This window comes from Dipteris shenzhenensis, chromosome 19 (assembly GCF_047967505.1).
Source record: "Dipteris shenzhenensis isolate YYH24624 ecotype China chromosome 19, Dip_SZ_1.0, whole genome shotgun sequence".
Classification (NCBI taxonomy): domain Eukaryota; kingdom Viridiplantae; phylum Streptophyta; class Polypodiopsida; order Gleicheniales; family Dipteridaceae; genus Dipteris; species Dipteris shenzhenensis.
Genome location: NC_141614.1, coordinates 49,024,611 through 49,038,389, shown reverse-complemented (window position 1 = coordinate 49,038,389; position 13,779 = coordinate 49,024,611). Strand labels below are relative to the sequence as shown.

Sequence of the window (13,779 nt, the reverse complement as noted above, 5' to 3'; positions counted from 1 at the left end):
AGAGGCATTGGTGTTGATTGTGCTGATACATTTTTCTTCTGTTGAGAAATGGAAAAGTACTAGGAGAGAAAGTCTACATGGTACAGACGGAAGGATTTGAGTAGAAAGGGAAAGAGGATCTTGAATGGACTCAAGAGGCACTTTGTGTCAGGTCAATGCTGCACTTGCATCCTTCTTTGATCTAATTAGGAAACTGATCCATGTACCACATTGCCTCATCGATATGTAGACATTTATGTTAGAAATGAATCCCTACAGAGGGTATCTTGCAGCGGAAGACTGATAGAGCACCCCAGGAATGCATGCGGAAGCTGATAGAGCATCCCAGGAATGCATGTGGAAGTGTTAAGTACGGAGTCCAAAATTTCTTCACTTATGTCTACTCAACAACCATGAGTGAATGTGTAGAGTAGTAAATAGACAGTGCTCGAGAGATATAGAATCATCAAAATATATTTCCGTCCACAGCCGGACACAGTACAACAGAGGTCTAGAGTCTCACCAGACCGTGGTCCTTTGTCCCTACCTAAACCGTGGCACTTCTAGACCCCTTGGGTCCATGTGCTCCTCCCTGAGCTTATGTAGACTTGGTCACTTATGCCCACAAACACACCTCCAAGCTGTCCTTCTAGACAGCTTCTTGTGAGGTAGTGAATGCCTTGAAGACTTGACCTCCTTGTTGCCCAATGTGCAGCCAATGGGGAGGCCCAGGGTTCTCTCGTTCCCTCTTTGTAAGCCTTCTGGCTGGCTGTGCCCTGCTCCAATATGCACTTTGAAATCTGCACCTCTGGATGCCCAAATGGCTCTTTTGACTCCCAGTTGCTGCCTTGGAGGCCAGCCAAGGTCTTCATCCTCATGCGCTCTTTGTCTGCTGCTCATGGCAGCCACCTCCCTTGTCCATATCTTGGTCTTTGAGGCAGGCTCCCTGCTGCTCTAGTTTGCTGAAACCGGTCTTCGATAAACAAAAGGGCACTGATCTTCTTCTACTCAATCATAAGCTTCATAAATGGCCACAATGCAAGCTTCAGTCACTTCTATCACTTGGTACAACTTAGAAACAAACTTCAACAATAACAAAGGTGATGCCCTTGCTCAATGAAAATAGTACACAGTGCACCCACTGGCCCCAAATGCCTTGGTGCCCCTTACGGTATTTATTTAATGCTTCTGAATGGAAATGCTTTACAATAGGGGTTCAACCCTGTTCCTCTCTGCAAATCCTCTACTTGTCTTCAAGGCATCTAATCCAAGTGCACCACTAGAATTTCCACTGGCAAGGCATACTCAGGCACTCACTTTTGATCTGACCCAACTTGAGAGGCATTCAGGCATCCAAACCACTGGCAAACGAGCTCAAGGCAGCCTCTATCACATGCATCCACACTGTCCTTAGGCCTACCATAGGATCACCCTTGCCTCTGGGTGCTTTTGCTAGAACCTGTAGGAGTCCTGAAAGGACTACAAACAACATGCATGCATTGCAAAAAGCTGCAAAACAAGAAAGAACAAGCAAAAACATAACCTGGAACCAATTTTCGCTATCTGTGGCAGAGGGGCGAGCTCCTTCCTTGCACCTATTCTCTGTCCAGGCTCCTCGCAGGATGTAGGTGTCTTCCAGCAATCACGAGGAGAGAGAAATGAAGGTAGAGAGCGGAGGGTGAACAAGAAAGAGCTGTAGAGGAAAGATGGTCCACAGATTTTCCCCGAAATGATTGCCTTGGGATTTGTGCCTAAGTCCTCCTAAGAGAGGATGCCAAAAGCAGTAGGGAAAGTTCCTCCTGCAGCTCCAAAACTGCACAAACGTTCAACACCTCAGGGAGAGTGAGGGGAGAGAGATGGAAGATGGGGGAAGGGCATGCATACACATGCATGACAAATGGCACCTCCTTCTTGCCATTTGCTCCTTCATTAAAGTCCTAACCCCCATTCCAAGGACAACGTTGGTTGTCCTTGGGCCCAACTTTTAGACCCCTCTTTTAACGCCTTTGCCTTTCCCCTAGGACCTAGTGGTGCACCTAGACTTTGCCCCTAGGAACTTCTAGGAAGTGTGCACTTCCTTTAGCTAGTTCCTCATGGCTAAACCATTACAACACTTAACCATGGTTAACCTCGGGTTAAGCGTAGATTGAGTTTTACATCACTTTTCACGTCCCCATGACATACCCTCCTCTTAAAATAGCAAACTACCTAGGTTGCTGCTGAAAAAGTACAAATAGGCAGAAATAGCCCATACCAGAATATACATCATCTGTACGATACAACCTGTAATGATAATATGGGCTAGGAGAGCTCGAGGGTCAAAACATTCATCAATGCATCCTCTATGTCGAGTGTCATGAACACCCATCATGGAGACCTCACGGCAGAAATACTATTAGCAAGTAGCATCTCGGGTGAGACAATCGGTGCTACCAAGCGATCCCCAAATACATGAGTAGTTTGAATCAAGGGGAGGTGCTACCCTCCTCTCGAGCACCAGGCAATGCTCCAGATCTCTGCTCTGCTAAACCTGTAGGAGTCTGTAACGCAGTGGGTGCAAGCTGAAACGCGTCGAGGTAGAGCTGCAAAATTTGAGGTGACTCTACGAGGTCACCCTCCTCCATCCACCTGGCATCTAGTGCATGATAATTCCTGAACTTCACTAGGTAGCGACGGGAAACTCTACCTTTTACTTTTCTTTCCATATGTGCCAAAATCTGTTCTGGAACCAAGATTTCATCCAACTCTTCCACCTAGGGCCGATCCTCATGAAGCAGGTCAGCAGGCACATCACCTTGGAAAGGCTTCATTTAACTCACATGAAAGGCATTGTGTATGGTCCAAGTGGCAGGTAGCTTCAGCCTGTAAGCTACATCATTAATGCATTCAAAAACCTGAAAAGGACCATAATACCGCATCTTCAGCTTTGTGTACAGTTTCGTCTTGCCTTTCATCTTCCTGAGTTGTGCTTTCTGAAAACGCAGCAGTACCCAATCGCCCGATATCTCTTTCAAGAGTAACTCGCAACGATGCTTATCTACCGCCTGTTTGTGCTTCTCTTGGCTTTTCTGGAGGGGTGTTTTGACCTTCTGGTAAGCAACAACCAAACTTTCCACAAATCTGTCCACTTCAAAAATCTTCTCTTTCGTATGAATGGTAGGTACACAATTTCAAAGGGGGCTTTCCCTGTGGATGAGTGTACAGTGTTGTTGTACGCGAACTCAACAAGTGGCAAAAATTGCTCCCATTTCGATTGCTGATCCGAAACATAGCATTTGAGAAGATCAAGGGCAGTGGAATTGGCTTTTTCGGACTGCCCATCAGATTCTAGATGGAAAGAGGATGAGAAATTCAGCGTGGTACCCATATTCTCAAAGATACCCCTCCAGAAATGACTTGTTATCCGCGGGTCTCGATCACTGACAATTGATTGAGGCATCCTGTGATGTTTAAACACATGAGACATAAAGAGTCTCGCCATCTAGTTTGCTGTAATTTTCTTCCTTACAGGAATGAAGTGGTCTTGCTTGCTGAATCTGCAAATAATGATCCATATCCCATCATGTCCTGATGGTGTACGAGGAAGATCAAAGATAAAATCCATGGCAATGCTCTGCCAGGGCCGATCGGGGCTGCAGCAGTCCAGTTGGCTTTTGCCTGTCATATTTCACCTTTTGGCAGGTGATGCATGTTCTGACATATGCCTCGACATCCTTTCTCAATGCTGGCCAAAAGAAATAGTGCTCCACAGCTTTGATGGTGGCATCAATGCCTTTGTGTCTTGCATAGGGTGGAGCATGACTCTCTGTCAACACTTTGGGCCTCAATTGTTTCGTGACACACAATCTGCACACTTTCAGATGGGGTCCCAAAGAAATTCCAGCTTTTGACCTACTGAAGGAGATACTCTGCTCAGATCCTGTGATTATTTTGCCAGATCTTCGCACACCCTTCGTTGTCCAAGCAGATGCATGTGGGAACAGCGTAGGAGGGGTACTTATGCAGGATGGAAGAGTCATGGCATACGAGAGTAGAGTGCTCCAGGATGCTGAAATGAATTTTGGCATCTATGAGAAAGAGATGTTGGCTGTCATACATGCTCTTTCGGCCTGGAAGCATTATCTTTTAAGCCTCTTTTAAAGCCTTTGCCTTGCCCCTAGGACCTAGTGGTGCACCTAGACTTTGTCCCTAGGAACTTCTAGGAAGTGTGCACTTCCTCTAGCCAATCCCTCATGGCCAAACCATTACAACACTTAACCATGGTTAACCCCGGGTTAAGCGTAGGTTGAGTTACGAAGATACTTTACATCACTTTTCACGTCCCTGTGACATTTGCTCCCTTCTTGGACTCCTGGTGAGTGACTTATGAGGCCCCAAGGCCCCTTGTTTTATTAGTGGCCCCCTACTGGCTGACCAGTCCTGGCTGACCAGTCAGCCCTAACGATCGGCCTGGGTGGCTGCCTCTCCAGCCCTATAGATGGGCTTTTGCTGGCCCCTCCTGTCCACATGGCAGGCAGCCAGTGGACCAAACACCTCGAGCCTATTTCCATCCCCCCCATTGGGGTCTCTTGCAAGCCCAAAGACATGCCCAACCAAAGTGGATTCCTGCCTTGTAGATCAGCCTCTGTCTGCGCACTAAATCATTGCCACAGATCTGTCCAGCCTTCCGTCAGTCCCATACTGCTGCTGATGCCATCTGTACCAGTGCTGATGCCATTGCCGTATTTCTTTACTGGATTACCTGTGCAGATTTGTCCTCTCCAATCGTGGACAGCCACGTGGCATTGCCATGCCTCTGTTGTCCTCCATGGCAACTTCCAACTGCCAGGTATTCCTGCCCTTGTGCTGCCCGCATGACAGCCTGTTTGCTGCCCATGTGGCAGCCCCATATTTCTCTGTTTTCTTGCTCTGGCTAGGTGGTAGCCCTCTCTCCATCCTTTTCCCTCTGGGTTTGCTACCCACATGGGAGCCAATGGGTTGCCCATGTGGAAACCCTAACCCTAAGTCAACCTCCCCGACGCACTCCTCATTTGGGGGCTTACTGATGGGAGGTGACTTTAACAACAATTTGGCTCCATTCTTTAACCAATCTACAGAAGTCTTTGAAGGCATGTGGAGGAGAGGGAGCACTACTAGAGTTAGGAGCAGATTTTTCGTAGTTGCTTTGATCTTAATTTTGCTTGTAGGTACAACAACATCTTAGCTGCTTGCGTGGAACATCTTTTGTACTTGATGAGTCCACACATTGTTCAGTATGATGATACATTGTGGCATTGCATATCTTGCTGTGTATATTCTAGGTAGTGTGTTCTCCATCTATACTTGTGTTCACATGTGTTGAGTGAGACGTGAGAGTAGTGTGGATCCTTGGGACGACTTATTCCATTGTGGGCGTTTTAGAGGTTTACTGCCCTATTTGAGACATGGTATCAGAGCTTATAGTTGCTACACAAGTGGTCTACGCCAACAATTGAAGGAAGGAGGTCTTGGGCTCAGTGGAAGACAACCTTGAGGTCAAATAAGTGCGTTTTTTTCAGGTTTGGTGCAGGGTGCTGAATTCGGCGTGTATTTTTTCGTTTCCTCTATTTTTTTTGGCTTCATGTATGCCCATTCCCAACTTTGTGAGGGATGATAGATAAGATTTCTAGGCTAGGATGGTCCACTTATACAAAGGGGGGTGACCACCCAGTAAATAGGAATCAAGTCCTCATCCTCTAATCTAAACCTCATCCAATGTCCACGTCCACCAATTGTATGGAAGTATATTTAACCCCTCTAGTCATCTTGATGTACAAATCTCAACACTCCACCTCAATAAGAAATGGGTAGAGTATTGAACAATCATCAGATCACATAAAACTGGAGAAGCCCTTATCAATTACAGGCTTATTACAAGGGTTTTGAGCATTATCGAGGACACGGTGTTCACCGACACAACTCACCACATGAAGAGGGTAAGAAATAATTCAATGCTTGTCGCATAAAAACCATGAAGATACAAGCATGAATAAAGCAACAAAATTGTGTCACTAAGAAAGTGACATCTCCAAGGAATCCCAGAAACATTTTGTTGTCGAGGCATCACCAAAATAAAAGACGAGTCTATCATTGAGATGCAGCAAAACATAAGCGTGACATGTTCATCCCCGTTCGAAACAAATGCACTCTTAGGATGGCCGGCTCTCCCAAACAAATATGGCAACAATCCCTTGACAAAGAAGAGTTTTATTATGAAAATTTGCCATATATAAAAGTGCTTGGCAATAGAAAGGTCTTGAGCCACAAGAGCTCAACGAATGAAAAAATACTACCAAGGACAGAGTGGAGTATGCCAAGTCCCTCTATGAAATGATTATTCTTGGCCCGTAAAAATTAGAAATTTACCTTATCCAAAGGTATTAAAATCCAAGACAAACAGCCAAACAGAGGGATGAAAGAGCCCTCTTTGTGATTGCCTAAGGCCATTAAGAAATGCTGATGGTTATTCACCCAAATAACCTGTGATCAAAAGACCAAGAAAGGAAAATATTCCAGTCTAGCTTATGGTTGATAAAACCGGCCTTCAATTAACTAAAGGGCAGTAAATTGTAACTATCTTAGCATTCACACCATTTACAGCCACATTAGAACAACTTTGAAAACACTGAAAGGGAGGCTAGAGTGCCCTTGCTCATAAAACAAATGCAAGAGACGTAGATTGGTCCCAAATGCTTTGGCGCCCCTTCCGGTATTTATTTAATTCTTCGGACAATGGAAAATTGCTTTTCCAACAAGGGCTCACTCCCTTGCACTCTGCTGCACTGGAAAATTCACTGTCCAAGCCAATTCCTGGCTTCTAACTTCCATCCAATCCCTAGTACATCCTAGAACCCATCTGCCAGGGCAAAGCTAAGGCATTTTCCCACTATTTGTGTCCATTGCAAAGCATTCCACAAGGCATCCAGCTTGCTACACAGGGTTTGGCAGTCCCATAAGCCAATGTCCATCCTCTCAGGCGACATTGCATCGACATAGACATCCAACTGCACACGTGACCCCAAAACTGGAGGAAAATCCACACACTGCCCCTTTGGCACCAATCTAGGCACACCCTCTGTAACTGGGTGTCTGTCCGTAGCATGAATGGCCAAGGGGGAACTTCGAATAACAAAAAGCAACAACAAGCTTCCAAAAATGACAAAATGGAAATCAAAATAGGGCCAGAATGACTCTACCCACTGTCCTTGGAAGAGGGGCGAGCTCTAGCCTCACATCTATCCCCTATCCAGGCTGCCAGCTATGCACAGCGACCCTCAACCACTAACCAAGGACGCGAATGAATAAGAGTTTACCTCCAGAGGGCAGCAGATCCCAGCACAAAGGCTAGCAGGAGAAATGAGCAGCTAGGAGAGAGAGAGAATAGGTTGGAAACACACACACACACACACACACACACACACACACAGAGAGAGAGAGAGAGAGAGAGAGAGAGAGAGAGAGAGAGGAAAGGTGTATTAATGTCTTCAGGAGACCTTGCGAGTCTATGAGACAAGGTACAAAATATATGTAACCCATACAAGCTCGTGTATGAGCTCGTTTGGATGCTCCTTGATTGACAAGGGTAAGGTACAAAATATATGCTCAAGCTTGTGTATGAGCTCGTTTGGATGCTCCTTGATTGACCACGGTAAGCTGGTTGTCTTCTTTTTATCCTTGCTTGGCTTGTGAGCTGTGTTTGGAGAGGCCTGGTTGGGCAAGGGTGATTCATAGTGCATGCTTGTAGAGCAAGTTCGTGCTTGTAAGGATTGTCGGCAGGCTACTTATGCTTTCACCCTTTGTTTGGGTATTCCAGTGAGTCAGTGGACACTAGTGGCTGTCTGGGAGGGGTGTGGTCGTGCATGGGCTGCTGCTAACAGCTCCCAGTTTTTGGAACCACAACAGCTTGTTGCAACTTAAATTGAGGATGATCCTAGCATGAGGGCTCCTACAATTCTGCATGTACCCTTCTTGAGTGCCATGTATCCAGTCCTGGTAAATGGTAGATACTGTAGACAATATGCAAGCCTACATTCTGGAAAAGGCATGTGCAACCACATTTTCTTTTCCCTTCGTGTACTCATGCCAAAATCATAGGACTACACTGAAGCCAACCACATTTACTTGCCATATATGTTCTGCTACGTGAGGAAAAAATCTGAGTGTCCTATGATCAGATTTGATCTTGATTTTGCTCCCATACAGGTAGTGATGCCACTTTTTGAAGGCATGTAGGATGGCCAACATTTCCTGATCATAAACATGGTAGTTGAGCTCTTTGGCATCAAAATTTTTGCTTTCAAAAGCTATTACACCATGCTCTTGTTGTAGAACAGCCCCAAGTTTTTGCCACTAGCATCTACCTCCACAATAAATGACCGTGATAAGTCAGGTCATACCAGCACAGGTGCACGAGTCAAGGAAACTTCCAGGTCTTAAAAACTGAGCTGCACCTCTTTTGACCACAAAAAGGAATCCTTCCCAAGACGTCCGTAAGTGGAGCTGCCCTCTTGGCAAATTTTCGAATAGATTGCTTCCAGAAGGAAGCAAGACCCAAAAAACCTCTCAGCTAGGTGGGATTTGGTGGCTGTGGCCATTCCTCATGCATTTCACCTTTGTGGGGTCCACTCGAATCCCACCTCTGCTCACAATATGCCCCAACTATTTAACCTCTTCTGCCATAAAAGGAAATTTGCATAAAGCTAATGCAACCTCAAAATTTCCAGCACTTGTTTGACATGCTCAATGCGCTCCTGTTTGCTCTTGTTGTTAATGAGGATGTCATTAAAGAAAACCAGCACATTTTGGAAGAAAAGTGACATCAATATTTGGTTCACGAGTGCTTGAAAGGTGGCTGGTGCAGTCGTCAACTCAAAGGGCATCACCTTGAACTCATACAAAGCTTTCCGTGCAGAAGGCTGTTTTGTGCTCATCACCCTCTTCACTTTGATGTGATGGTAGCCTGATTGTAGATCTATCTCTGTGAAGAACTGAGCACCCTTTAGATCATCCAATAGATCAATAATACTGGAAATTGGAAATCTTTTTGTTATAGTAGCCTTGCTGAGATCCCTATAAACATTGCACATACGGTATGAACCATCTTTCTTAGGCAAAGGGGGTAGTGCTATGAGAGATGAAATTCTTCTCAAGCAACTTTTGTATCTGTATTGCCACTTCCTCTCGTTCCACTTTAGAAAGACGGTATGGAGCTTTGTTTATGGGTTAATTCAGGCTCCCAAACTGATGGCATGACCAACATCCCTCTTTGGAGGTAACTGACATGGCATATCTGTAAAAACTGAGTAAATGCTGCATTTCCATATCCTTCACCGTGGGAATGCTGCCTCTATGCACCGATACATTCAACGCACTTTCATTCTTGAGCTCTCAGGCCAACTTGCTTGCTGAAATGATCTACATTTGGGGCTGTCTAACCCTGGAATACCATTGTTTTGCCCTTATGTGCAAAGCGGAGAGTCATGGCTTCAAGTCAACATGAAACTCCCCTAAGGATTTCATCCAATCACATCCCAAGACAATGTCAATTGGACCCATGTCCAATGCAAAGAGATCACTTGCAAAATCATATTCATGAGAGAATCGGATTCTCGCATCGTGGCAACATAGCTTTCAAAAATGTTAATAAACTCTTCTTTGCCTCCACGCTTTTGGGGCAATATTGGCCTCTGTTGTGGCCTTACACATTCCTAGAGTTTGTTCCTTTGAGTAATATCTTTATCACACTTATATCCTATTTATGACACAGGATGATTAATAGCCCAGGAAAGACAAACACTTGCTGTTTATCCTTGCATTTTGAAAGGTTGTGTACAGAGATCAAGGGAAAAGCCGGATGGCATTGTTCATGGTCTATATATCACATGTACATCATCAACGATCTTCTTTGCATTACACTAAACTCTTCAGTTGGTACTTAGTGTGCTACAGTCTGAGTTTCTTTTCTCTGTCAAGGCAAATCTGCACACTGTGCCCTCCCAAAACCTATGCACAAGGGAAGAGCTTAGTTTTATTCTCTGAGTTATGAGAATTCGTCTTTTTAGGGACATTTGTGATTTGACATCTGCAAAAGGCTGTTACAAATGAATCAGTCAGCATTATTAACTATAACTTCCCTTTCTGTTGACATGATGCCTGCAGGGATGAAGTGTTTCAAATAGGCTGGAGTCCCAAAAATGAAACTATCTTGGCTTCCTGTGGTGCAGACAGAAGGCTCATGGTTTGGGATCTCAGCAGGTTGATCGCTTATTTCTTATGCATTATATTCTCATTGAGCAAGCTATTCTGGGTTGAAATAAGAAAGGTTTAGTTACATTTTAAGAATAATAGCACATCTGAAGAACACATTCCATTCTGTAACCCTGCAGGATTGAACTGTCAATTGTAAGGAACATGTAAAGATTGCAACTTTATTGCACAAGGGCACATGCTCCATAAAATATTGCGAGGGCATTATCCTTCATCCCATTCACCTAGAAGAAAGTATTCAAAAACGTTTTGTCCTGTTTATTGATCCCATCGGTTACCTATAGTGGACATGGCATCAGTATCCAATCAATCATACTCACCCTACAAGTTGCTGTTTGTGTCCTCTTTGTCCGTTTTTTCTTTTTTTGGAATCTATGACCCCTATTTCTTCTTTTCAGGCGAGTTGTCATATTGTGAGATGTGCCATAGCAATAATATTTTCTGGTGTTTTCATTGCATCATGATTCAATTGGTACTGTGGCAGAATTGGGGAAGAGCAAACTCCGGAGGATGCAGAGGATGGGCCTCCTGAGCTGTTATTTATTCATGGAGGACATACAAGCAAGATTTCCGATTTCTCTTGGAACCAAGCAGAAGATTGGGTGATAGCAAGTGTTGCCGAAGACAATATTCTTCAAATCTGGCAGATGGCTGAGAACATTTATCATGATGATGATGATGATGTACCACCTGATGAAATGCCTGGCTTGGCGTGAAGTCATGATTGAATTTCAGCTTCTTTGGATCCCACTCAAGAAGAACCTACCCCTTCTGTAATTAAATTATCATGGTCTATATGTATAATTGGCAGTGGAAAATCATTGTAAATTGGCAGTGGGCAATCATTGTGGTCTACATGTATAATTGGCAGTGGGCAATGATGTCATGGGGATGTATTAAAATATTCAAAGCCAAAAGCATGATCTTGTACATAATGTAAAATTATTATACATTTGTAGCAATGATCTCTTTTTTAAGAGTTAATTTTACTTTAATACAGTCCTTCAATCACACATTAGTGATAGATATATGCATTTGATTGAAATGCCAAAAGAGATTTTATTTTGGTATCAATGTTATAGACTTTATCTTCCTTTTCTTAAAAGGTTTGTATCCTATGTACCTAATTACATGTGTACAGGCGCACGTGCACACATGCATATGTGCGAGGCGGTTCGATAGAGCAAGCAAGAAAAAGTGAGCGAGCCCAAAAAGGCAAGTGACAATTTGTTGAAGTGGTAGGAAAATCAAGCAAGCAAAGAAAGAGTCATAAAATAATTTCTTGAAGTAGAGAGTATTCAAAAGGTGGGTTATGTGTCACATTTCTTGAAATTGAGTAATCCAAAGTTAAGTACTATTTTAACGTAGTCCCATTTGGGTTTGGCAGTTATCCTGAGGATCATTCATAAACATGTACAACACAGCACTTTAGTGCATTGAGGGGTATTTTTTCAATGGGGGGACTTGCATGCCATTTATGTGCATAAGGGGATTTATAAAATAGCAACTTAAACGTAATTTATATAAGTAGATTTATGGAGTGTCATAATTTAAAGATTGAAAATGTGAAACACATACAGGGATTTAATCAATTACTTGAGAAAATGTAAAAATGCAAGAATAGGGGTAATTTTTAACACATGCTTACTTGCACATGCATAATGGATTTGTGAAGAGTGAACCCCCAAGTGCAATTAAAAGGTAGAGGATGTTTAAACTTGGTTTTCTATTTTGTGCAAACTAGATAGCGTCTTCTCGCTCCCTATTATGGGAAATCTTGCTTTAGATTTAGTAATGCAAATTGATCAAATATTCACAAAATTCTTATTTTGAAGCGCATAATTTTTTTAGATGGTGCAAAAAGGCATGATATTCATCTACATCATGCTATGTCATTCAATTTGGTATTTGACAATCAAAAGATGCAGGGATGTTAAAAACTGATCTTTTGGGTCAAAATTATCAAATTTTAACAACTTGCAAAGATACATGGATGTGAAAATGTCGCCTTTTGGACCAAAATAGAGAGCGCACTCCCTGTTTTGATCCAAAAGATGACATTCACACATCCTTGTGTCTTTTGATTTACAAGTCCAAAGGGGGTTATGTTACATAGCAACCTTAGGCCTTGGGAGTGAGAGTCAATGATGATGATGCTAAAGCTATCCTCTTCACCAATCTTCCAACAAGGTATAACGAGATTATGATTGTGTTACATGTGAATTCTGATGAACTCATCTTTCATGATGTTTCCATTCTCTTAGTGAAGAGAGGAGAGTAGAGTTAAATTCTATAGGTACTGTAGAGCAAGCCTTTGTAGTTAAAGGTAAATAAAAAGTAAAAAATAATGGGAAGTGAGTCATGCCCGTGTGCAGCTACTATGGTCGTAATGGTCACGAGGAAAAAATTTGTTACAAGAAGGAGTTTGATGATAGGAATGGTGGAATTAGCTCCAAATCTTTCGTGGTCAATGAAGATGGAAATATAGCTGGACTGGTAGTAGAAGATGGACCTCTCATAATAGATTTAGATGAGGACTATGCCTTTTGATATAGGCAAGGTTCTTGACTAGGATGGCAAAAATTTTGGCTTGTGCTTGTGATTTGTAGTCGAAGTCTAATTTTCTTCCCACTCAGTTTATGGGAGGGTGTTAGAAAAAGTTTAGTGGTAAACCTCATGGGGTTCTAGGAGGATAGTTGACACATGGCTTCAATGCATAGCCACCTCTACCTATTCCTCTTTAGGTGATTATCTAGAGAGACTTCTCCTTTCTTCCCTATTCTCGAGGATTGTGTCCGTGAGAGTCAGGGACAACATCTCTTGGCTACATCTAGAAGGTGACTCTGCATCTCGATTGGCTAGCCATAGTCGTAGCAACATGATCTGGTAGGAGGATATGAAGAGCACGGTGGTGGACGTCTTGCTCATCGCTCTTACAAGCGGTTTGTGGAGTCTATATATCACATGAATTGCACTTTTTGTGTATGCTATGTGCATGAGTGCTTGAGAGCTTAATAGCCTTTGCGAGCCTGTGCGGTCTCTTCATCTAGATTATCAGTGTGGTCATGTGTCAAGTCTTTGTGGCTTTCAAGATAGCATTGTCCTCTTGTAAATCTCCACAACAAGCCCTGTAGGGATGTGTAGAGGTGTCTTAGTCTCTAAGTAGAGTTCTTTCATTGTGTGTGAAGCAATAAAGGTTTCCAATCTTCTATAAGAAGTCTCTAGTTGTCTCATTTTGGTTCTGTTCATGTGAAACGATTTGCATGCATTTGTATCTAAGTTTACCAACACCTTGGACACACATTTCTATTAGGGTAGCACAGATGTGGTCAAGATTTAAAAAGGAGAGACATAAAGTGGCATTCACCTTCTCTAGAGAGATTATTTGAATGCATTTTTATTTTATTTTAGGGGACCAAACAATTGATTGAGGATGCCTTTTTTATTTGTCACTCCTCTTAGTGATTCATTTGACTCTCTACTAGACAAGAGAGCTAAGCTTAGACTAATTGAGAA

At 43.2% G+C, this 13,779-nt stretch overlaps 1 protein-coding gene across 2 annotated transcripts in view; it reads left to right on the top strand.

Moving 5' to 3' along the window:
- The window catches only part of LOC147890581 (histone-binding protein MSI1-like), a 44,837-nt gene extending 33,614 nt beyond the window's left edge, over positions 1-11,223 (top strand). The window contains exons 5-6 of one of the 2 annotated variants that reach the window (XM_087390439.1): positions 10,156-10,251; positions 10,748-11,223. In XM_087390439.1, the coding sequence (XP_087246565.1) occupies positions 10,156-10,251; positions 10,748-10,979 (328 nt within the window). In that variant the 3' untranslated portion in view covers positions 10,980-11,223. Of the gene's footprint in view, positions 1-10,155; positions 10,252-10,382; positions 10,682-10,747 lie in introns of those variants that run through there. The other variant, XM_087390440.1, reaches the window with a different exon arrangement.
- Positions 11,224-13,779: the final 2,556 nt, after the last annotated feature.